The sequence below is a fragment of the Ictalurus punctatus genome, chromosome 11 (assembly GCF_001660625.3).
Source record: "Ictalurus punctatus breed USDA103 chromosome 11, Coco_2.0, whole genome shotgun sequence".
In the NCBI taxonomy this organism is placed as follows: domain Eukaryota; kingdom Metazoa; phylum Chordata; class Actinopteri; order Siluriformes; family Ictaluridae; genus Ictalurus; species Ictalurus punctatus.
In genome coordinates this window covers 956558-974507 of record NC_030426.2, presented here as the reverse complement: position 1 = coordinate 974507, position 17950 = coordinate 956558, and the positions used below count along the sequence as shown (strand labels likewise).

The 17950-nt window shown below is 42.7% G+C and overlaps 1 protein-coding gene and 1 long non-coding RNA gene across 3 annotated transcripts; one reads left to right on the top strand and one right to left on the bottom strand.

Annotated features, from left to right (window-relative positions):
• Positions 1-7573: 7573 nt before the first annotated feature.
• LOC108272167 (cytochrome c oxidase subunit 6C-1) lies at positions 7574-12050 on the top strand. 2 transcript variants are annotated; one of them, XM_017480414.3, is made up of 4 exons: positions 7574-7731; positions 8565-8679; positions 11566-11697; positions 11947-12050. In XM_017480414.3, exons 2-3 carry the CDS (start codon positions 8575-8577, stop codon positions 11689-11691), a joined length of 231 nt encoding a protein of 76 aa, XP_017335903.1. In that variant the 5' UTR covers positions 7574-7731; positions 8565-8574; the 3' UTR covers positions 11692-11697; positions 11947-12050. The 2 variants fall into 2 exon arrangements, with proteins under 2 accessions (XP_017335903.1, XP_017335904.1); XM_017480415.3 differs by having other exon boundaries at positions 7651-7789.
• Positions 12051-13674: 1624 nt separating this feature from the next.
• On the bottom strand, positions 13675-17706 carry LOC108272169 (uncharacterized). The gene is made up of 2 exons (XR_001814000.3): positions 14358-17706; positions 13675-14227 (listed from the first exon to the last, which is right to left on the bottom strand). It is a non-coding gene; the product is annotated as an uncharacterized LOC108272169 (long non-coding RNA).
• Between the last annotated feature and the right edge of the window lie 244 nt (positions 17707-17950).

Here is a 17950-nt window from a genome sequence, read left to right as displayed (position 1 = left end):
GATAAACCAACATGAAGATCAGAGAGCTGTCTATGGGAGAAAAGCAAGCCAATTCAAAGCTGAGAAAAGAGGGAAAATTAATCAGACGCACTGCACAAACTTTGGGCATAGCCAATACAGCAATTTAGAATGTCCTGAAAAAGAAATAAACCACTGGTGTACTGAGCAACAGACACAGAATGGGTCAGCCAAGGAAAACAACAGCAGCTGATGACAGAAACATTGAGTGCTGTGAAGAAAAACCCACAAACAACAGCCAATGACATCACCAACAACCTCCACAGGGCAAGAGTGAAGGTATCACAATTGACCATTCAAAGCAGGCTTTGAGAGCAGAAATATAGATCCCATACCATAAGATGCAAACCACTCAGTATAAGAATTGTAAGGCCAATTTGGAATTCACAAAGAAATACAGAGATGAGCCAGAAAAGTTCTAGAACCAAGATTAACATCTACCAAAGTGATGGAAAGGCCAGAGTGTCGAAAAAGAAAGGATCTGCCAATAATCCAAAACATACAAGCTCATCTGTGAAACATGGTGAGGTAGTGTCATGGCTTGAGCTTGCATGGCTGCTTCTGGAACATTCTCACTAATCTTTATTGATGATGTAACTCATGATGGTAGCAGCAGAATGAATTCAGAAGTCTACAGGAACATTTACAGAAAAATGCATACAAACTAATCGGAAGGAACTTTATGCATGCGCAAGACAATAATCCAAAACACAATGTCAACTCAACATACGACTGTCACGAATCGTGACGGAGCAGAGATAGGACGGATGCAAGTGCTGGATGAACAGTTGTTTATTAGAAAGAGAGACAGGCAGACAAATCCAAAACGTGATCCAAAACGTAACCCACAAAAATGCAAGAGGTCAGGCGATTGGCAAACAGGCGTACATGGGGCAAGGCAGGAATCTAGGTCGATAAACAAAACAAGAAACAAACTATGACGAGGGACTGGAAGCGGATAATCCAGCGCGAACTAACTCTAAACATGGACCGTGACTATGACTATGACACGGGCTAAACTAACTATAAACATTTAATCTTCCGCGCTGTGTGCTGGGAGGCGCGCGGTATATATGCGGACATAATCAGCGTCTAAACTGCTAGCAGCTGAGAGCAATTCAGACCCACGTCAAATCCCAGCCAATGACAGAACAGGGAGGAGACAGAAACATAAACAAAACACACGTGTCCAGAAGTCATTACAGTCAACAATGGAAAAGCAGGTGCTCGAGCATTCGCACTTAGAGCACGCTGCTTCAAGGGGGAATCGTGACAGAACCCCCCCCAAAGGCACTCCTCCCGGAGTGCCATGAGTTATCCCATTTAATTGGCGGACCCGGCCCCCTGGACTGAATATCCCAGGCAGAGCCAGGAAACTGCACAGTGTTCTTGGCGGCACAGGGAAGCAGAACGACGTCCTCGGCGTTGCAGGGAAGCAGAGCGACATCCACAGCCGGGCAGGCAGGCTGAGCAAAGTCCTTGGCGGAGCATGAAGGCAGAGCGACGACCACAGCAGGGCAGGCAGACTGAGCGAAGTCCTCGGCGGAGCATGAAGGCAGAGCGACATCCACAGCCGGGCAGGCAGGCTGAGCGAAGTCCTCGGCGGAGCATGAAAGCGGAGCGACGACCCCAGCTGAACAGGCGGGCAGAGCGAAGTCCCCTGTAAGGCCAGGGAGAGGAGCGTGGGTCTCCGTGCGGCCAGGGAGAGAAGTGTGGGTCTCCTCGAAGCAGTTGGGGGGAATAACGTTTGCCATGGAGCCGGAAGGCTGAGCGACGACCTCAGCTGAACAGGGGGGCTGAGCGACGACCTCAGCTGAACAGGGGGGCTGAGCGACGACCTCAGTTGAACAGGCGGGCTGAGCGACGACCTCAGCTGAACAGGTGGGCTGAGCGACGACCTCAGCTGAACAGGCGGGCTGAGCGACGACCTCAGCTGAACAGGCGGGCTGAGCGACGTCCACAGCTGAACAGGGGGGCTGAGCGACGACCTCAGCTGAACAGGGAGGCTGAGCGACATCCACAGCTGAACAGGGAGGCTGAGCGACGTCCACAGCAGAACAGGCGGGCTGAGCGACGTCCACAGCAGAACAGGCGGGCTGAGCGACGTCCTCAGCTGAACAGGGAGGCTGAGCGACGTCCACAGCTGAACAGGGAGGCTGAGGCTCTGAGGTCACCAGGTGAACCTTGGGCATGGGCAGAGCTTGGCTGGCCGCGTCAGCAGACTCGGGCGCGGGCGGAGCTTGGCTGGCCATGTCAGCAGACTCGGGCGCGGGCGGAGCTTGGCTGGCCGCGTCAGCAGACTCGGGCGTGGGCGGAGCTTGGCTGGCCGCGTCAGCAGACTCGGGCGCGGGCGGAGCTTGGCTGGCCGTGTCAGCAGACTCGGGCACGGGCGGAGCTTGGCTGTGCGTGTCAGCAGACTGGGGCGCGAGCAGAACTTGGCTGTGCATGTCAGCAGACTGGGGCGCGAACAGAACTTGGCTGTGCGTGTCAGTAGTCTTGGGCGTGGGCTGAACTTGGGCGACCGGGTTGGTAGACTTGGGCGTGAGCAGCATTTGGTCATTAGGCTGAGATATTAGCAGAGCTTGGTCAACTGGATCAGCAGGCTTGGACGTGAGCTCAGGGACGGGAGGCTTGGCTTGGACCTCAGGGATGGGAGGCTTGGCTCGGACCTCAGGGACTGGAGGCTTGGCTCGGACCTCAGGGACTGGAGACTTGGCTCGGACCTCAGGGACTGGAGACTTGGCTCGGACCTCAGGGACTGGAGGCTTGGCTCGGACGTAAGGGACTGGAGGCTTGGCTCGGACGTCAGGGACTGGAGGCTTGGCTCGGACGTCAGGGACTGGAGGCTTGGCTCGGACGTCAGGGACTGGAGGCTTGACTTGGACCTCAGGGACTTGAGGCTTGACTTGGATCTCAGGGACTGGAGGCTTGACTTGGATCTCAGGGACTGGAGGCTTGACTTGGATCTCAGAGACTGGCGGCTTGACTTGGACTTGGACCTTAGGGACTTGAGACTTGACTTGGATTTCAGAGTTGAGCTCTGCATGAAGTTGCCTGTAGTAGTGGGTAAATGGCAAGGCAGGTTCGCCTGCCAGACTTACCCCCCTGAGAAGTTGTTCTAGCTCGTCCTTCGCTTCTGGACTCCCGAATCGCATCATGAATTCCCCCACAAACTGTTCTACACTGTCCAGGTTCCTACAGTGCTTATCCAGTTTGAGCTGCACCCATTGACGGGCCGGTCCGAAGAACCGGGACCACATGAATCGGAGCCATTGCTTCTCCTCTGGCTTAGGGTCTAACAGGCTGGCGAAATAATATTGACAGTCTACCAGAAAATATTCAGGGGCACCGAAAAATCCGTCAAATGGATCAGGAAGCTCCATAAATGTCCATTGTGGGAAGTGGACGGAGTCCATAGCGGGGACGGTTGGCGTCGACTTCCGGGTTCTGTGTCTCCTCCGTTCTCCTGCTGCATCCATGTTTTGGCGGAAGATTCTGTCACGAATCGTGATGGAGCAGAGATAGGACGGATGCAAGTGCTGGATGAACAGTTGTTTATTAGAAAGAGAGACAGGCAGACAAATCCAGAACGTGTTCCAAAACGTAATACACAAACATGCAAGAGGTCAGGCGATTGGCAAACAGGCATACACGGGGCAAGGCAGGAATCTAGGTCGATAAACAAAACAAGAAACAGACTATGACGAGGGACTGGAAGCGGATAATCCAGCGCGAACTAACTCTAAACATGGACCATGACCATGACCATGACCATGACCATGACTAACTATAAACATTTAATATTCCGCGCTGTGTGCTGGGAGGCGCGCGGTATATATGCGGACATAATCAGCGTCTAAACTGCTAGCAGCTGAGAGCAATTCAGACCCACGTCAAATCCCAGCCAATGACAGAACAGGGAGGAGACAGAAACATAAACAAAACACACGTGTCCAGAAGTCATTACAGTCAACAATGGAAAAGCAGGTGCTTGCGCATTCGCACTTAGAGCATGCTGCTTCAAGGGGGAATCGTGACAACGACTTTATCAGGGAAAAGTAGAAGGTTTTAGACTGGCCAAGTCAATCACCAGACCTTATCCCAATTGAGCATGCATTTCAGCTCCTGAAGAGGAGATTGAAGGGAGGAACCCCTGCCCGCCCCCCCCCCCCCCCCCCCCCCAAAAAAAAAAAAAAAAAAAAAAAACTGAAAGAGGCTGTGGTAAAAGCCTGGAAAAGCATCACAAAAGAAGAAACCAACAATTTTGTGATTGGAAGTTATTGCAAGCAAGATATATGCAACAAAATATTAAGTGTTATTTACTTTAATCTATTTCAAGTCTTATCCATTCCTATACTTTTGCTAGCCTAAAAATTGGGTGATCTGATACAAAAGGTTCTATGTTATATGTTGTTTAACACATCTAGATGTAAATAACAGGAAATAAATAAGCAGAAATCCTAAACTCTCATCTCATATCCATCTTTTGATCTCAAACCCAAATGTCTTTGGTGTATAGCACAAACAAATGAATTGGTTTTGCCGTTCCAATAGTTTCGGAGGGGACTGTATGTCCTCATTAACTGAGATTCAAACACAGTTGGAGCAAGTTTTTGCCTTTGCCACGTTCATGTTCCATGTGTGTTGTTTGCCAGCTCCATGTCTCACTGGCTCACGTCTGGAAGGAAAATGTTGATGGCACAACTCATCTTTTCTCTCTGTCGACAGCCGACGCTGGACTTCTGTCACATACAGTAGCTCTACTACCCGACTCAGGGTAGCCATCCAGCCCTCCCTCCCTGATGAGAAAGGAAATCCACCAAACCCTCTGTGCCCCAGCCTGTGAACCACTTCAAATTAGAAGGACTGAAGTGCCAGATACCAACGAGTGGTCCACATTTTTATGCAATGGAACTACTGCAGCAGGGTCTGATTGGAACAGAGGGTAAATAGGCACATTTGTAGGTATACTTGAGGGTGGGGTCCACCTACTTAATGACTGAGCACTGACATGGGTTTTCAGCCGGCCACAATCACTGCTGTCTTTTCACCTGCCCTTAGCCCAAGTGGAAACCCAGGTACCACAATTCCAACAATCCAATTGCACATTTCTTTGGTTTTCCTCTAATTCCTGCTCATCTCAATGAATTTATCACAGCTCTCAGGTGTTGTAAATGCAGCTACCAATCGTTACTATAAAATTATACTGTATATCATTTAAACACACTGCAGCATATGTTCCATGCAAGAATATTTTATGCATAGGACATTGAAACAAATTGAAAAGTGTGACAAATTGGTGTAACAAATTGACTGTTATAAAGTCCACACAAAAATGGCACCAAGACCACAGGGCTTCTCCAATCACTTTGAGACTTCTCAATCAGACCCATGTCCAGCATTAGCCTTGATTTCATCCTGAACTCCATTTATCTTGTGTTCAGTTACGCGATAGGGGAGGCTGCATTCAGACACCTCTGGAGGAGATTCAGTGTGGTGTTCTATGATATTTGTGCGATTGAGTAGAAGCAAAAACACATCATAAAATTCACCTTACAATCTGGCAACTGGTGCTGTCTGGTCTGGCAATAAGTGGTCTCCACAGGGGACCAGGGTGGTATGAGCTAGGTTTTTTAAGGACACCTCAGGTCCCAGCTCATCCCTCTTTGGAACCACCATTTCCAGACCCCCAGGAACTCCTTCTCTCCACAGTTTAAGGAGGTTGATTCAGAATGCTGCAGCATGCCTCGTCTTCAACCAGCCCAAGAGAACCCATGTCACACCCCTCTTCATCTCCCTCCACTGGCTTCCTGTAGCCGCCCGCATCAAATTCAAGGCCTTGATGCTCACCTACAAGACCTTGTCTGGAACAGCACCCTCCTACCTCAACTCTCTCCTGAAGGCTTACGTTCCCTCACACAATCTGCGATCGATCAGCGACCGATGCTTAGTACTGCCTACTCAGCGTGGCTCAAGGTCCCTTTCAAGAACATTCAAACTAACCGTTCCTCAGTGGTGGAATGAACTTCCAACCTCAATCCAGACCGCAGAACCTCTCACCATCTTCAAAAAACAGCTAAAGACCCGTCTCTTCCGTGAACACCTAACCAACTCATAAATAAATAAATAAATAATAAAAAAAATTGCACTTACACCTCGACTCTGCGCACTTTGCTTCTTCTGGAACTCAATTAATGGATCTTGTATAGTAGCACTACTTGTATTGTTCTCTGCTTGATATATCACTTTGCTTGTATTTTCTCATCGTTAAGTTGCTTTGGATAAAAGCGTCTGCTAAATGAATAAATGTAAATGTAAATGTAAAGTTAGTGGACACCTCATTTTGCAAAATCCACCAGAACTAACACATAGAAATATCCTTGTGTGCACCTCTCTGACAGCCAGATTAAGGTCCATGCCAATTTATTTTTCTGAAATGGACCTTGATTAATGGCAATGGATGCAGTGACACTTTTGGGTTTTTTTTTTGGTACAAGACAAGATAAGACTTTATTGATCCCAAGGGGGAATTAGACTGTTCCAGCAACATACATAAATGACAAGGCACAAAAATACATATAAGAAATAATGTAAGTTAAAATAAAATATTCAGAAGTCAGAATATCAGAAGTCAATTTATTCAGAATAAATAAAAAATATAAAAATGCATGAATAGCATAGATATAATTTAAATAGCAAACCGATACAGTATGTATTATATACATCTATTGCTATGCTAAGGTGCAATGAGTACAGTATATTTTGTTGCAGTGCTATACAGTGTTATAGTCATGTATACAAAATTATCCACAGATGAGATAGTTATCCACAGAAAAGATAGTTATTCACAAATAAGAAAGTTATTCACAGATGAAGTAGTTACAGTTTCAATATTGTGTCCAGTGCAAACAATGCATAGAGATACAATGACACATGGATAAAAAGATGGATTAGAGTGCAGAGTTAATCGATTGGTCTCTTCTTTCTGTCCAAACAGTTGGTAGACTTTCTGAGAAGGTTAGAGATAGTTTTCACAGCCATGTCGTCAAGCAGCCTACACTTTCCCTGCACGTCTACTTGAAAAAGAACACAGGCTAAATAATGATTTTTATTTGCTGTGCTGTTGCTTTGGCCTTGATGTGTGAGCATCTTCTCCTTCTCTGCCCCAGAGGTGTTGACAACAGAAGGAAATAAAAGCATTGATATTAAATACATGTGGCATTATGAAATAAATTAGTCTTTTGAAAAAAGACATTAAATAAAAACATGAAACTGAAATGTGACAGTTATTGTGAAAATGAGTATGATTAAATATTTTATAATGATGAATTCAGTATTATATTTATTGACACATTTATATATTTACTGCTGCATTTACTCATTTTATTATTTATATCATAGGTATAATTATTAATTTAATTTGAATCGGCGTTAAATAGTTAGTAAGCAATTGCTATCAATTCAGTATGAGGGGTTTATTTTAATTCATATAACAGGATTCGAAACTCTTTATTGAAGAATTGACTTAAAAGTCTGTGGCGAAAATGATCAGGAGGTTTACTTCCGGAGCTAAGGTCGCTGAAAACCTGAGCGGGCGGTTCCGTCACCTTCCATGATACTTTGCGTTGTTTTTGGCCCTTGCGAGTTTCCGTAGTATTTCAACGCGCTGGCCTCGATTATCGGACGTTTTCTGTGAAGGTCGCGCAGCGAAAGGTTACGTTTCCTGGTTTAATTTGATCTGCTTCTTACTGACTCATTTCAATATTGTAATGTATGTGGAGTCTAATATGACTAATATATATATATGGTTATGCAGAATAATTAGGAAGTGTGTTTGATAAATGCTCTAAACCTTGTCAACTATGTGAATTGCTAGGAAGCTAACTTGTTAGCTGGGCGCTTTCTTGAACTGTTCATTGAAAACTTGTTGTATGCTTCCTTAATTAACGTTCCAGCAGTTATCGACCTCTATATGGCATTTTGAACGCTTTAACCTTCTGTGCATCTGTTTATCCAAACCTTGGGTTATAAAGTGGTTTGGTAGCTGTTAATGTAGAGAGTGGTTTCCCGGCGCAGGCCAATACACACGGTATTAATGCTAGTTGCGGCAAAAGTTGTTTGCTGTCTAATCTAATGTACTTCCGAAAGAAATTAAATTTTTAATATCTATTATTCTTCTTAATAGAAGCATGCGGATGCTTTAATCAGGTAAAACATAAAATTTCACAACTCCCAGACATTAGCATCTGTAATTCTTCCCCACATACAATATGTTCATGTCTTATAGAGCCTCTATCGCTAGGTACTGAGATTTGAAGGTAAGTCACAGTTTGAGAGGCTTTTCAAACGGTATAAACAAAAGCAATACCTACGGTTATTTATTAGTGTGTGGAATACTGTGCCGATATGTGGCGAATCACTGGACTGCAATATGTGATATGTTAATTTCTGTGCTTGACAAATTTCATTTGTTTCAACCTTTGTACATTCTGACTATATCTAACCCTTCCTCCTTTACAGTATCTGATTTTCTGTGTGATCTACAGATCTTTCAGCATGTCTCTTGCAAAGCCTCAGATGAGAGGTCTCCTCGCAAAGCGGTTGAGGTTTCATCTGCCCCTTGCTTTTGGCCTGGCTCTGTTAGCAGCAGCTACATTCAAGGTCAGTTGAAATGTTTTTATACTTGACATCTACTAATGTTTGCGTTAAGTCTATGCATAAAATTAATTTGTTAATTAGTCGTGGCAGTTGACAGGTGTTGCGGTGGTGGCTATTTAAGCACTTTACTGGTTACCTAAACACAGGTCACCTTGTGGGGGTATAATTGCAGATTGTAGTTTATACACTATTTTCTCGTTTACCTGGCATTAACGGTGCATCCTGGGTGATCGAATTACAAGTAATCAGCCGAGAAGCATAGCCGTTCACACCTGGCGTTATGAATAAATCTTCAGTGACCACTTGTGATCAGATTTCATACATTTCTGCTGAAGGAAGGTGGTCACACACATTTATTACATTGGTCTTTTGCTGCATTTGAATCAGGCAGAACTGTCCTGCGAATCATATCTCCTGTACCTTTATGGACTATATCAAACATTTTAATCGTACCTACTAGGGTTGTGCTGATAGACGATTTTATATCCTTAATAAATAAACTTTTGTTAACAAAGTCGTCATATTTGCTCCTGGCCACTTATCTGTAGTGGCAGAGTAAAAGGAGAAGTCTTCTATCTCTTTCAGAATGTTGTCTTTCACTGTTGTACAAGGCTGGGATGGCAGTTTGGGAGATGTGCGTTTTCTTTGGCAATACTTATTGCCTGTCAAAAGTTGCAGCATATTTTTAAATGCTGGTTTTTCGGCCGTGTTTAATGACTGCATCTCTGGCTATATGGCGAGTTATGCTGTCTGTGAGCGTACGCTATTTGACTCTGTCACGTTTTTTGCACTGTTGGACAAAGGCATCCATAATAGCTGCCTGGAAGACTCCTGTCCATCTCCAACTGCAGTTTTTGTTCCCAGCTCGAAAAACTCTATTTGAAAATTGAAAGTAAAAAAAAAAATTAAGTGCGTTTTGAGTTGTTTGAGCCTGCCTCCAGCTTCCTCATTCCCTCCTCGAATGTGTGAAATATTTCCCGGGAACTTGAGATGCCTTTGGCATCTGGTTTAAAACTCCATCTTTGCTCGCAAAATGACGCATCGCGATTCTCATTTTCCATGTGTCATTTCCTGTGATAAGTAAGTAAATAATTTAATTTATTCAATAACTAAGTTGATAAATTAGCAAATAAATTGGCAAATAATTATTGCCTCAAGCATGATAATATCGTGTATTGGCGATCTCACTGGCTTAGAATATGATGGTCTGACTATGGAGAAGATTGCCCAACCCTAGTGCTTGCTAATGAAATGAATGAATGAGGGATATGACCAATGAAGCTATGAAAACTGGCTGCTTTTAGTTTGCTAAGGTTGGTGTGGAAGCACTCAAGTTGCATGAACAGAGCCCTGACCACAACTCTACTGGACATATTTGGGATGATTTGAAATGCTGAATGAGTGCCAAGCCTCCTTGCCTGACATCAGTGCCTGACCTCACTAATGTTCTTGTGGCCGAATCAGCAAATTCCTACAGCCACACACCAAAATCTAGAGGAAAGCCTTCACAGAATGGTGGAGGTTATTATAACAAGAAGAGGGGGGCTAAATGTGGAATAGGATGTTCAGCAAGCTCACACGGGTGTGGTCGGGTGTCCAGATATTTTTGGCTACGTAGTATATTTTCCATGTAAAACCCTTTTGCACCTGACACATGTGTACCACTACAACTGTGACTACGTTTACATGGACTGCAATAATCTAATTATTGACCTTAATCTAAGTAAGGTAATAATGTGATTAAGGTGTTTACATGAGTCACTTTTAGAATACTCCTGTCGTGTACCCGTTTTACATGTTATAGAACATAATTAGATTAAGAGCCTGCGTCATTACGTCACCGCGCCACGCCGTCCGACGTCCCTCCAGAATTTCACGTATCAGCATACAGTTCGTCTTCGTTATGGTACCGTATGCAGTTTTGGGTGTTTTTATTAATTTTTTTACGAACGCTTTAAGTGCAGTTAATTATTTGTCATGCTGTGCGTGCTAATAGACAACTGCTTGAAGCGGTGGGTGTGTCCCAAATCGTGTAGTTACCATCTATATAATACCGAGATACATGTATTTTTCCCCACTACAGGCCTATAGTAGGAAAGTATGCGATTTGGGACACAGCTGAACTCTCTTGTTCGCCGTAAAACTGCCGTATGTGATCGTGTCCTGTCGCAAAATGCGGTGAAAACTCCCACACAACGTTCATAATGTGATTATGGTGTTTACATGTCACTACTACACGTCCATAATGCGACTAAAACAGGAGTACTCCACCTGTCTTAATTAGATTATTGCTTACTTCGATTATGACCTTAATCTAATTAAGGTAAGTAAAAATTGCTGTTTACATGGTAGTTTCTTAATTAGAGTATGGTCTTAATCGGATTAAGAGTGGATTATTGTTGTCCATGTAAACGCAGCTATTGACTACCATACTACTGTCACTGCTGTGCTAGAAATGGCCCACCACCCAAGTATGTGGGCCTATGATTGACACTGCCCATTGATAAAGAAACATGGGCTACAACCAGTGATTTATAAAATCACAATTTGACAGAATGAGAGGAAATTTGGTACACCTCTTTATTGCCCCTATTAATCAAGAATTAATTATTTACTTAATATACTTAATTTACTTTAGTGTTTAATTCTTTATTTATTGCTGCTGAACCCTTTTAGTCAAAGCTGCTCACTTACAAAAATAATTAATTATTTTTATATATGAATTCTAGACACTTGCATTTGAAGGCCACCTTTTATAATGAAGAAAAGTCACTGATGGTACAGACAAAAATGCAGAATAATTTTAGGAAGATGGCCTTTTTTTTTTTTTTTTTTTTTTTTTTTTTTTTAAATGCTTGATTTTATAATGATTTAATGTTTATTTTCTAGTTCACTGTAACAGAGCCTCGGAAACAGGCTTATGCTGACTTTTACAAGCAGTATGATGCCATGAAGGAGTTTAACAGTATGAAGGAGGCTGGGGTTTTTGAGAGTGTGAGGCCCTCTAGTAAATAAATTGAGGTAAGTACATTTTCAGAAGAAGTCTAGAGAAGATGGGTGTACTGTATTTTATTGTGGTGTGCTTGCCTACCAAATGTTCAAAGAATGTTATAGCTCAATTCCAAAATCTGTTATACATGTGCACAGTAACATATCACTTCCAACTTGAATGCTGCTGCAAAAAGCAGTCATTTGAATAATTATTAGGCTTCTACATTTGCTCTCATACTGGTGGAAAATCCCAATTCATATGATTGTGTTCTCTTACAGGGTGGTTCTGTCTCTGCATTTCTCTTTTATCCTGCACCTTTACTACTGGATGTTAAATGTATAATAAACATACAAATAAACAAAAATTGTCAACTCCTGTACAAGTGGAGTATTTCTTGAGTCCTTGAGAAATAAAATGTCTTTTGACCTTCTAATGTCATTTATCAACTCCTGTTAATCAGATGTGAATCATATATTCACATGCATAATCAAATGCAAACAGAAGAAATTGGACAATATTTTCAGCAGTAAATCCTACTGCTAGAAACCACAGAGGAATGACAGGAGCTTTAACAACACTTGTGTTTTTGCATGCAAGTCATGAAGGAATTATGCATGGGGTGTTGGTGTATTTTGTCCATATTTTTAATGATGTGGTGCTTGTGGAATGCATCAAAAAATAAGGTAAGATTCTGGTTTATGTGCATTCCACTTTCCTCCTTCTAACTCGGTTATGTGCAGGTGGCGTGTGCATATCTTGTCTGGTTTAATAACGTTCATTAAAGTTAACTTTTGTGCCCTCTCCTATAATTGCCATTATACAAGTGGCTTTATTATCCACATAGGGTTCAGTTTCAATGTGGTCATGTTACTGTGTATGAGATTTTATCTTACAAACATGAAACAATCAGAAACTAGTCTTTTTAACGTGCTCATGGAAAATTCAAGAGCATGTATTACTTGTGCTAATGTGATTAAAAAAATTACAGCTTCTGTACATTTTTTACAGGGTTTCCTCACTTCATTTCATAATCAGTGCATCAAATACTTCATGATTGTCAATTGCAGTGCAGCCATTCTCATTCCTTTCATAGTTTAAAAATGGGCGGTGGAACTACTACCACACATTAGCTACACTAAAGGTATATAGAATGCTTAAAAACTAGATGCAGTTTTACTTGGGCACAAAGAGGGCAAAGTCAGCAGGAAAGAAATCAATTTAGTTTCTGTGGTTGGAGTAATAGATGGCTCATTCTGTTTGGGACTTTGATAGACCTGATGTCCCCTCTACCAAGCACCAGAAAATTAAATATAGAAATCTGTTGTGTTTGAGCTTTCTGTCGTTTGATTTCAAAATGTAACTTCACCGTGGGAATTAATTGCCACGCGCCACATACAAAATAATCGGATTAGTTACTACCTGGCCATATTCAAATTGCACTTGTATAAATGAGAGGTCACACTGGACTCTGTCAGACAAGTTCACTTGAGTGGAAGAGTACACAGTGTGAAAAATGGATTCGTAGCAATTAATTTTGCATTCACCTCCTCTGGTTTTGCTTCATGCTGAGCTCATCTAGAACAGGAGTTCCCAAACTAGTGGGGTGAACCTTTTTTTACAAAAAGTATCGAGAGAAACTCCCCTCTTTTGTTTCATTAGTTTATTTTACACATTACTATTAGAAATATTTAAGTTGGATTGTGTGTGCTAATATTTTAAAATATTGCTGGGAGTCCAGCAAACCACATTTAAATTAAGAGGGTACATATCTTTTCTTTTACTATCCTGACAATTGCAAAGAAGTTTAGCAATAAAAATGGACAAATTTCCCTGTCCGTCTGTCTCTTCTAAACAAGCTAGTGTTGTGTTTCTGATCGCATACTTGTGTACTATTCTAGATCCTTATTGAGTACTAACACTGACCCGGTTTCCTATTCCAGTTAGTGTTTCAATATTAAAACCCTCAAATGTAGTCTTCATACTCACTGAAAGGTCTGTTTTGCGTACCAGTCGTCTGGATTTTCTAGATTTATTAAACAGTTGAATGTAAGGTCAGAGCTTTCGATTTGAGAAGCAGCCCATGACAATCACGATGGTGGTGGAAAGTTTTAACAGAGACAGTGTTTAACATCATTGTGAATAAAATCTGACAGACAGGGTTGGCTCTGTGTGTTCTTATTACACACACAAACTTGAATATTTGTCCAATAAATATAAACTTAAATCCCATAAATTGAGACAAGCAAGACCAGTCATTCAATTAAGAATGTCCCTGTATAAAAGGAGGATAGGCTCAGGTGGTGTCTAAGTTGGTTCAGTTTGCCACAGCGTCTTCTTTTACTGCTGTGCAAAACTTTATTAGAGCCAGCACTAAGTGACTGATCTGATATGTCTCAAGCTGCAATGTGCCATCGTTGGGCATCCTATGGCACTTCCTGCTTTTCCAACATGCCATTGGGGACCTGGACAGCATGTCTACGTAGGCCCCACATGGGTCCCAAATGGGCTTGAAACGGGCCATTCCCAAATATTCAGCCATCCCAAAACACATCAGAATTCCTGAGAAAATGGGAAAATATTCATAGATTATTTACACAGTTAATCCATATTCAGATGATGGAACAATTTGTTGTCAAAATCCATAATGAATTTTTTGACTCTGAAAATTACCTGATAGCTCTAGAATTACCTGAAAATTACCTGGCGGCTCTGCTGTGTGCCTGGTTCCCCCCTCCATCATGGACCACTTGGACACAGCTTTTTAAGCAACCTTGCATTCTTGAATCACTTTCAAGAGTGAAAGTCAGACATTAAGATCAGTAACAAGCGGTTTTGTCACATATGCCAACAATCTACATGTAATTTTTATAATAAAGGGATGACATCAAAAGCTAGTCATTATTATTTACAGCCAAATGTAACTGTATGTGTTACTGGGACATTTGCCACCCCATATCATTAGTTAAAGGAACAAATGTGTTTCCAGGGATCACACCCATATACACCAATAAGCCATAATGGTGCATTCAAGTCATATCGGAAAGATCGAATGTATGAGTTGAACATCACCATAAAGTCATAACTATGAGTGGGAAACTGGATTTTCTTTGAGCTCTGAGTTTCCGAGTTGGGGGGTGTCAGTAAGAAAACATGGTGGAATCAACTGATGAAATGTCTGTGGTTGATGGTAAATTTTTTGAATCAAATGTTTACTAATGTCACTTATTATGTGTATATGCAGCAAGTTATTTTCAGGCTTTTTTTTATTTACAATAAAACAAGCTAATTGCTTGCACAAAATGCAATAGCATTGTACAATTACGATATAATACTTTATGTAACCGAAAATGTTTACAGTGGCTTCATAAATTGATTAAAAACATAAAAAAAGCAAAACATACTTGATGCGCATTCTTTGTTCTCCATTTTCTAGAAGTAGAGTTAAAAAACCTTAGCTTTATTTTTTTGTGTAGTTAATTAAGAGAAGGTACACTGCCATCTTGCTTTGACCAAAGTGACTTGGAACGTACCTGATGTCGTAATTACGACTTCCCAACTTGTAAATACAAACTTACTAGGAGTTAAACATTAAAACCACTGACCGGTGAAGTGAATAACATTGATTATCTTGATACAGTGGCACCTGTCGAGGGGTGGGATATATTTGGCAGCAAGTGAACGGTCAGTTGTCAAAGTTGATGTACTGGAAGCAGGAAAAATGGGCAAGCGTAAGGATCTGAGTGACTTCGACAGGGACCAAATTATGATGGCTAGATGACTGGTTCAAAGCATCTCCAAAACGGCAGGTCTTGTGGGGTGTTCCTGGTATGCACTGGTTAGTACCTACCAAAAGTGGTCCGAGGAAGGACAACAAATGAACCAGTAACAGGCTCAGGGTGCCTGAGGCTCACTGATGTGTGTGGGGAGCAAAGGCTATCCTGTCTGTTCCAATCCCACAAAAGAGCTTCTGTAGCACAAATTGCTGAAAAGGTTCATGCTGTCTATGATAGAAAGGTGTCAGAACACAGTGCATCACAGCTTGCTGTGTATGGGGCTGCGTAGCTACAAACCAGTCAGACTGCCCATGCTGACCCCCTTCACCACCGAAAGTGCCTACAATGGGCATGTGAGCATCAGAACTGGACCATGGAGCAATGGAAGAAGGTATTTTATTGGTATTTTGTCTACAGTTCAGTCCAGTCCAGTACCTGTTATAATTGAGTTGCTGTTCTCCTTGTGGACTTCTGTAAGGGGTGAGAAGCCAGTGTTTAAAGGATATCCTGAGTCACCCAGCAGATGACATCCAGGGCAAACTGAACATAATTTTGTTCAAATAACCCAGTGAGGCTAGAGTATCATGTGTTGACCCTGGCCATTTTGGCACAAGATCCAGAATCTTGTAATTGGCATCAAACACAACTTAAACATTGGTGCTTTGGAATCCTTTTACAGTATCTCACAAAAGTGAGTACACCCCTCACATTTTTGTAAATATTTGATTATATCTTTTCATGTGACAACACTGAAGAAATGACACTTTGCTACAATGTAAAGTAGTGAGTGTACAGCTTGTGTAACAATGTAAATTTGCTGTCCCCTCAAAATAACTCAACACACAGCCATTAATGTCTAAACTGCTGGCAACAAAAGTGAGTACACCCCTAAGTGAAAATGTTCAAATTGGGCCCAATTAGCCATTTTCCCTCCCCGGTGTCATGTGACTTGTTAGTGTTACAAGGTCTCAGGTGTGAATGGGGAGCAGGTGTGTTAAATTTGGTGTCATCGCTCTCACACTCCCTCATAGTGGTCACTGGAAGTTCAACATGGCACCTCATGGCAAAGAACTCTCTGAGGATCTGAAAAAAAGAATTGTTGCTCTACATAAAGATGGCCTAGGCTATAAGAAGATTGCCAAGACCCTGACACTGAACTGCAGCACGGTGCCCAAGACCATACAGTGGTTTAACAGGACAGGTTCCACTCAGAACAGGCCTCGCCATGGTCGACCAAAGAAGTTGAGTGCACATGCTCAGCGTCATATCCAGAGGTTGTCTTTGGGAAACAGATGTATGAGTGCTGCCAGCATTGCTGCAGAGGTTGAAGGGGTGGGGGGTCAGCCTGTCAGTGCTCAGACCATACGCCGCACACCACATCAAATTGGTCTTAATGGCTGTCGTCCCAGAAGGAAGCCTCCTCTAAACATGATGCACAAGAAAGCCTGCAAACAGTTTGCTGAAGACAAGCAGACTAAGGACATGGATTACTGGAACCATGTCCTGTGGTCTGATGAGACCAAGATAAACTTATTTGGTTGAGATGGAGTCAAGCGTGTGTGGTGGCAACCAGGTGAGGAGTACAAAGACAAGTGTGTCTTGCCTACAGTCAAGCATGGAGGTGGGAGTATCATGGTCTGGGGCTGCATGAGTGCTGCTGGCACTGGGGAGCTACAGTTCATTGAGGGAACCATGAATGCCAACATGTACTGTGACATACCGAAGCAGAGCATGATCCCAGCATGTATTCCAGCATAATAACGACCCCAAACACACCTCCAAGATGACCACTGCCTTGCTAAAGAAGCTGAGGGTGAAGGTGATGGACTGGCCAAGCATGTCTCCAGACCTAAACCCTACTGAGCATCTGTGGGGCGTCCTCAAATGGAAGGTGGAGGAGCACAAGGTCTCTAACATCCACCAGCTCCGTGATGTCGTCATGGAGGAGTGGAAGAGGACTCCAGTGGCAACCTGTGAAGCTCTGGTGAACTCCATGCCCAAGAGGGTTAAGGCAGCGCTGTAAAATAATGCTGGCCACACAAAATATTGACACTTTGGGCCCATTTTGGACATTTTCACTTAGGGGTGTACTCACTTTTGTTGCCAGCGGTTTAGACATTAATGGCTGTGTGTTGAGTTATTTTGAGGGGACAGCAAATTTACACTGTTACACAAGCTGTACACTCACTACTTTACATTGTAGCAAAGTGTCATTTCTTCAGTGTTGTCACATGAAAAGATATAATCAAATATTTACAAAAATGTGAGGGGTGTACTCACTTTTGTGAGATACTGTATATCGATGTATGTCTCCTCACTTACAGTTGGATCAATGATGCGAACATGACGGAAGTCCGCAATCCTCATAAAAGCAGCTTGCGTTTACCGTATGATTTGAAGGTCAGTTGAGAATTCAATGAACTGCCTTATTAGGTTTGGCGTGGTTAGTGCCGCAATAGTAATATTTAAGACTCTGCTTACTGTGGACTGTGATGGGCCCAAGTCATCA

Excerpts from the sequence above, each read along its gene's own strand:
- LOC108272167 (XM_017480414.3), top strand. The coding sequence starts at position 8,575 with ATGTCTCTTGCAAAGCCTCAGATGAGAGGTCTCCTCGCAAAGCGGTTG. Across the intron at positions 8,680-11,565 it reads TAGCAGCAGCTACATTCAAG|TTCACTGTAACAGAGCCTCG; the intron begins GTCAGTTGAAAT and ends TTTATTTTCTAG.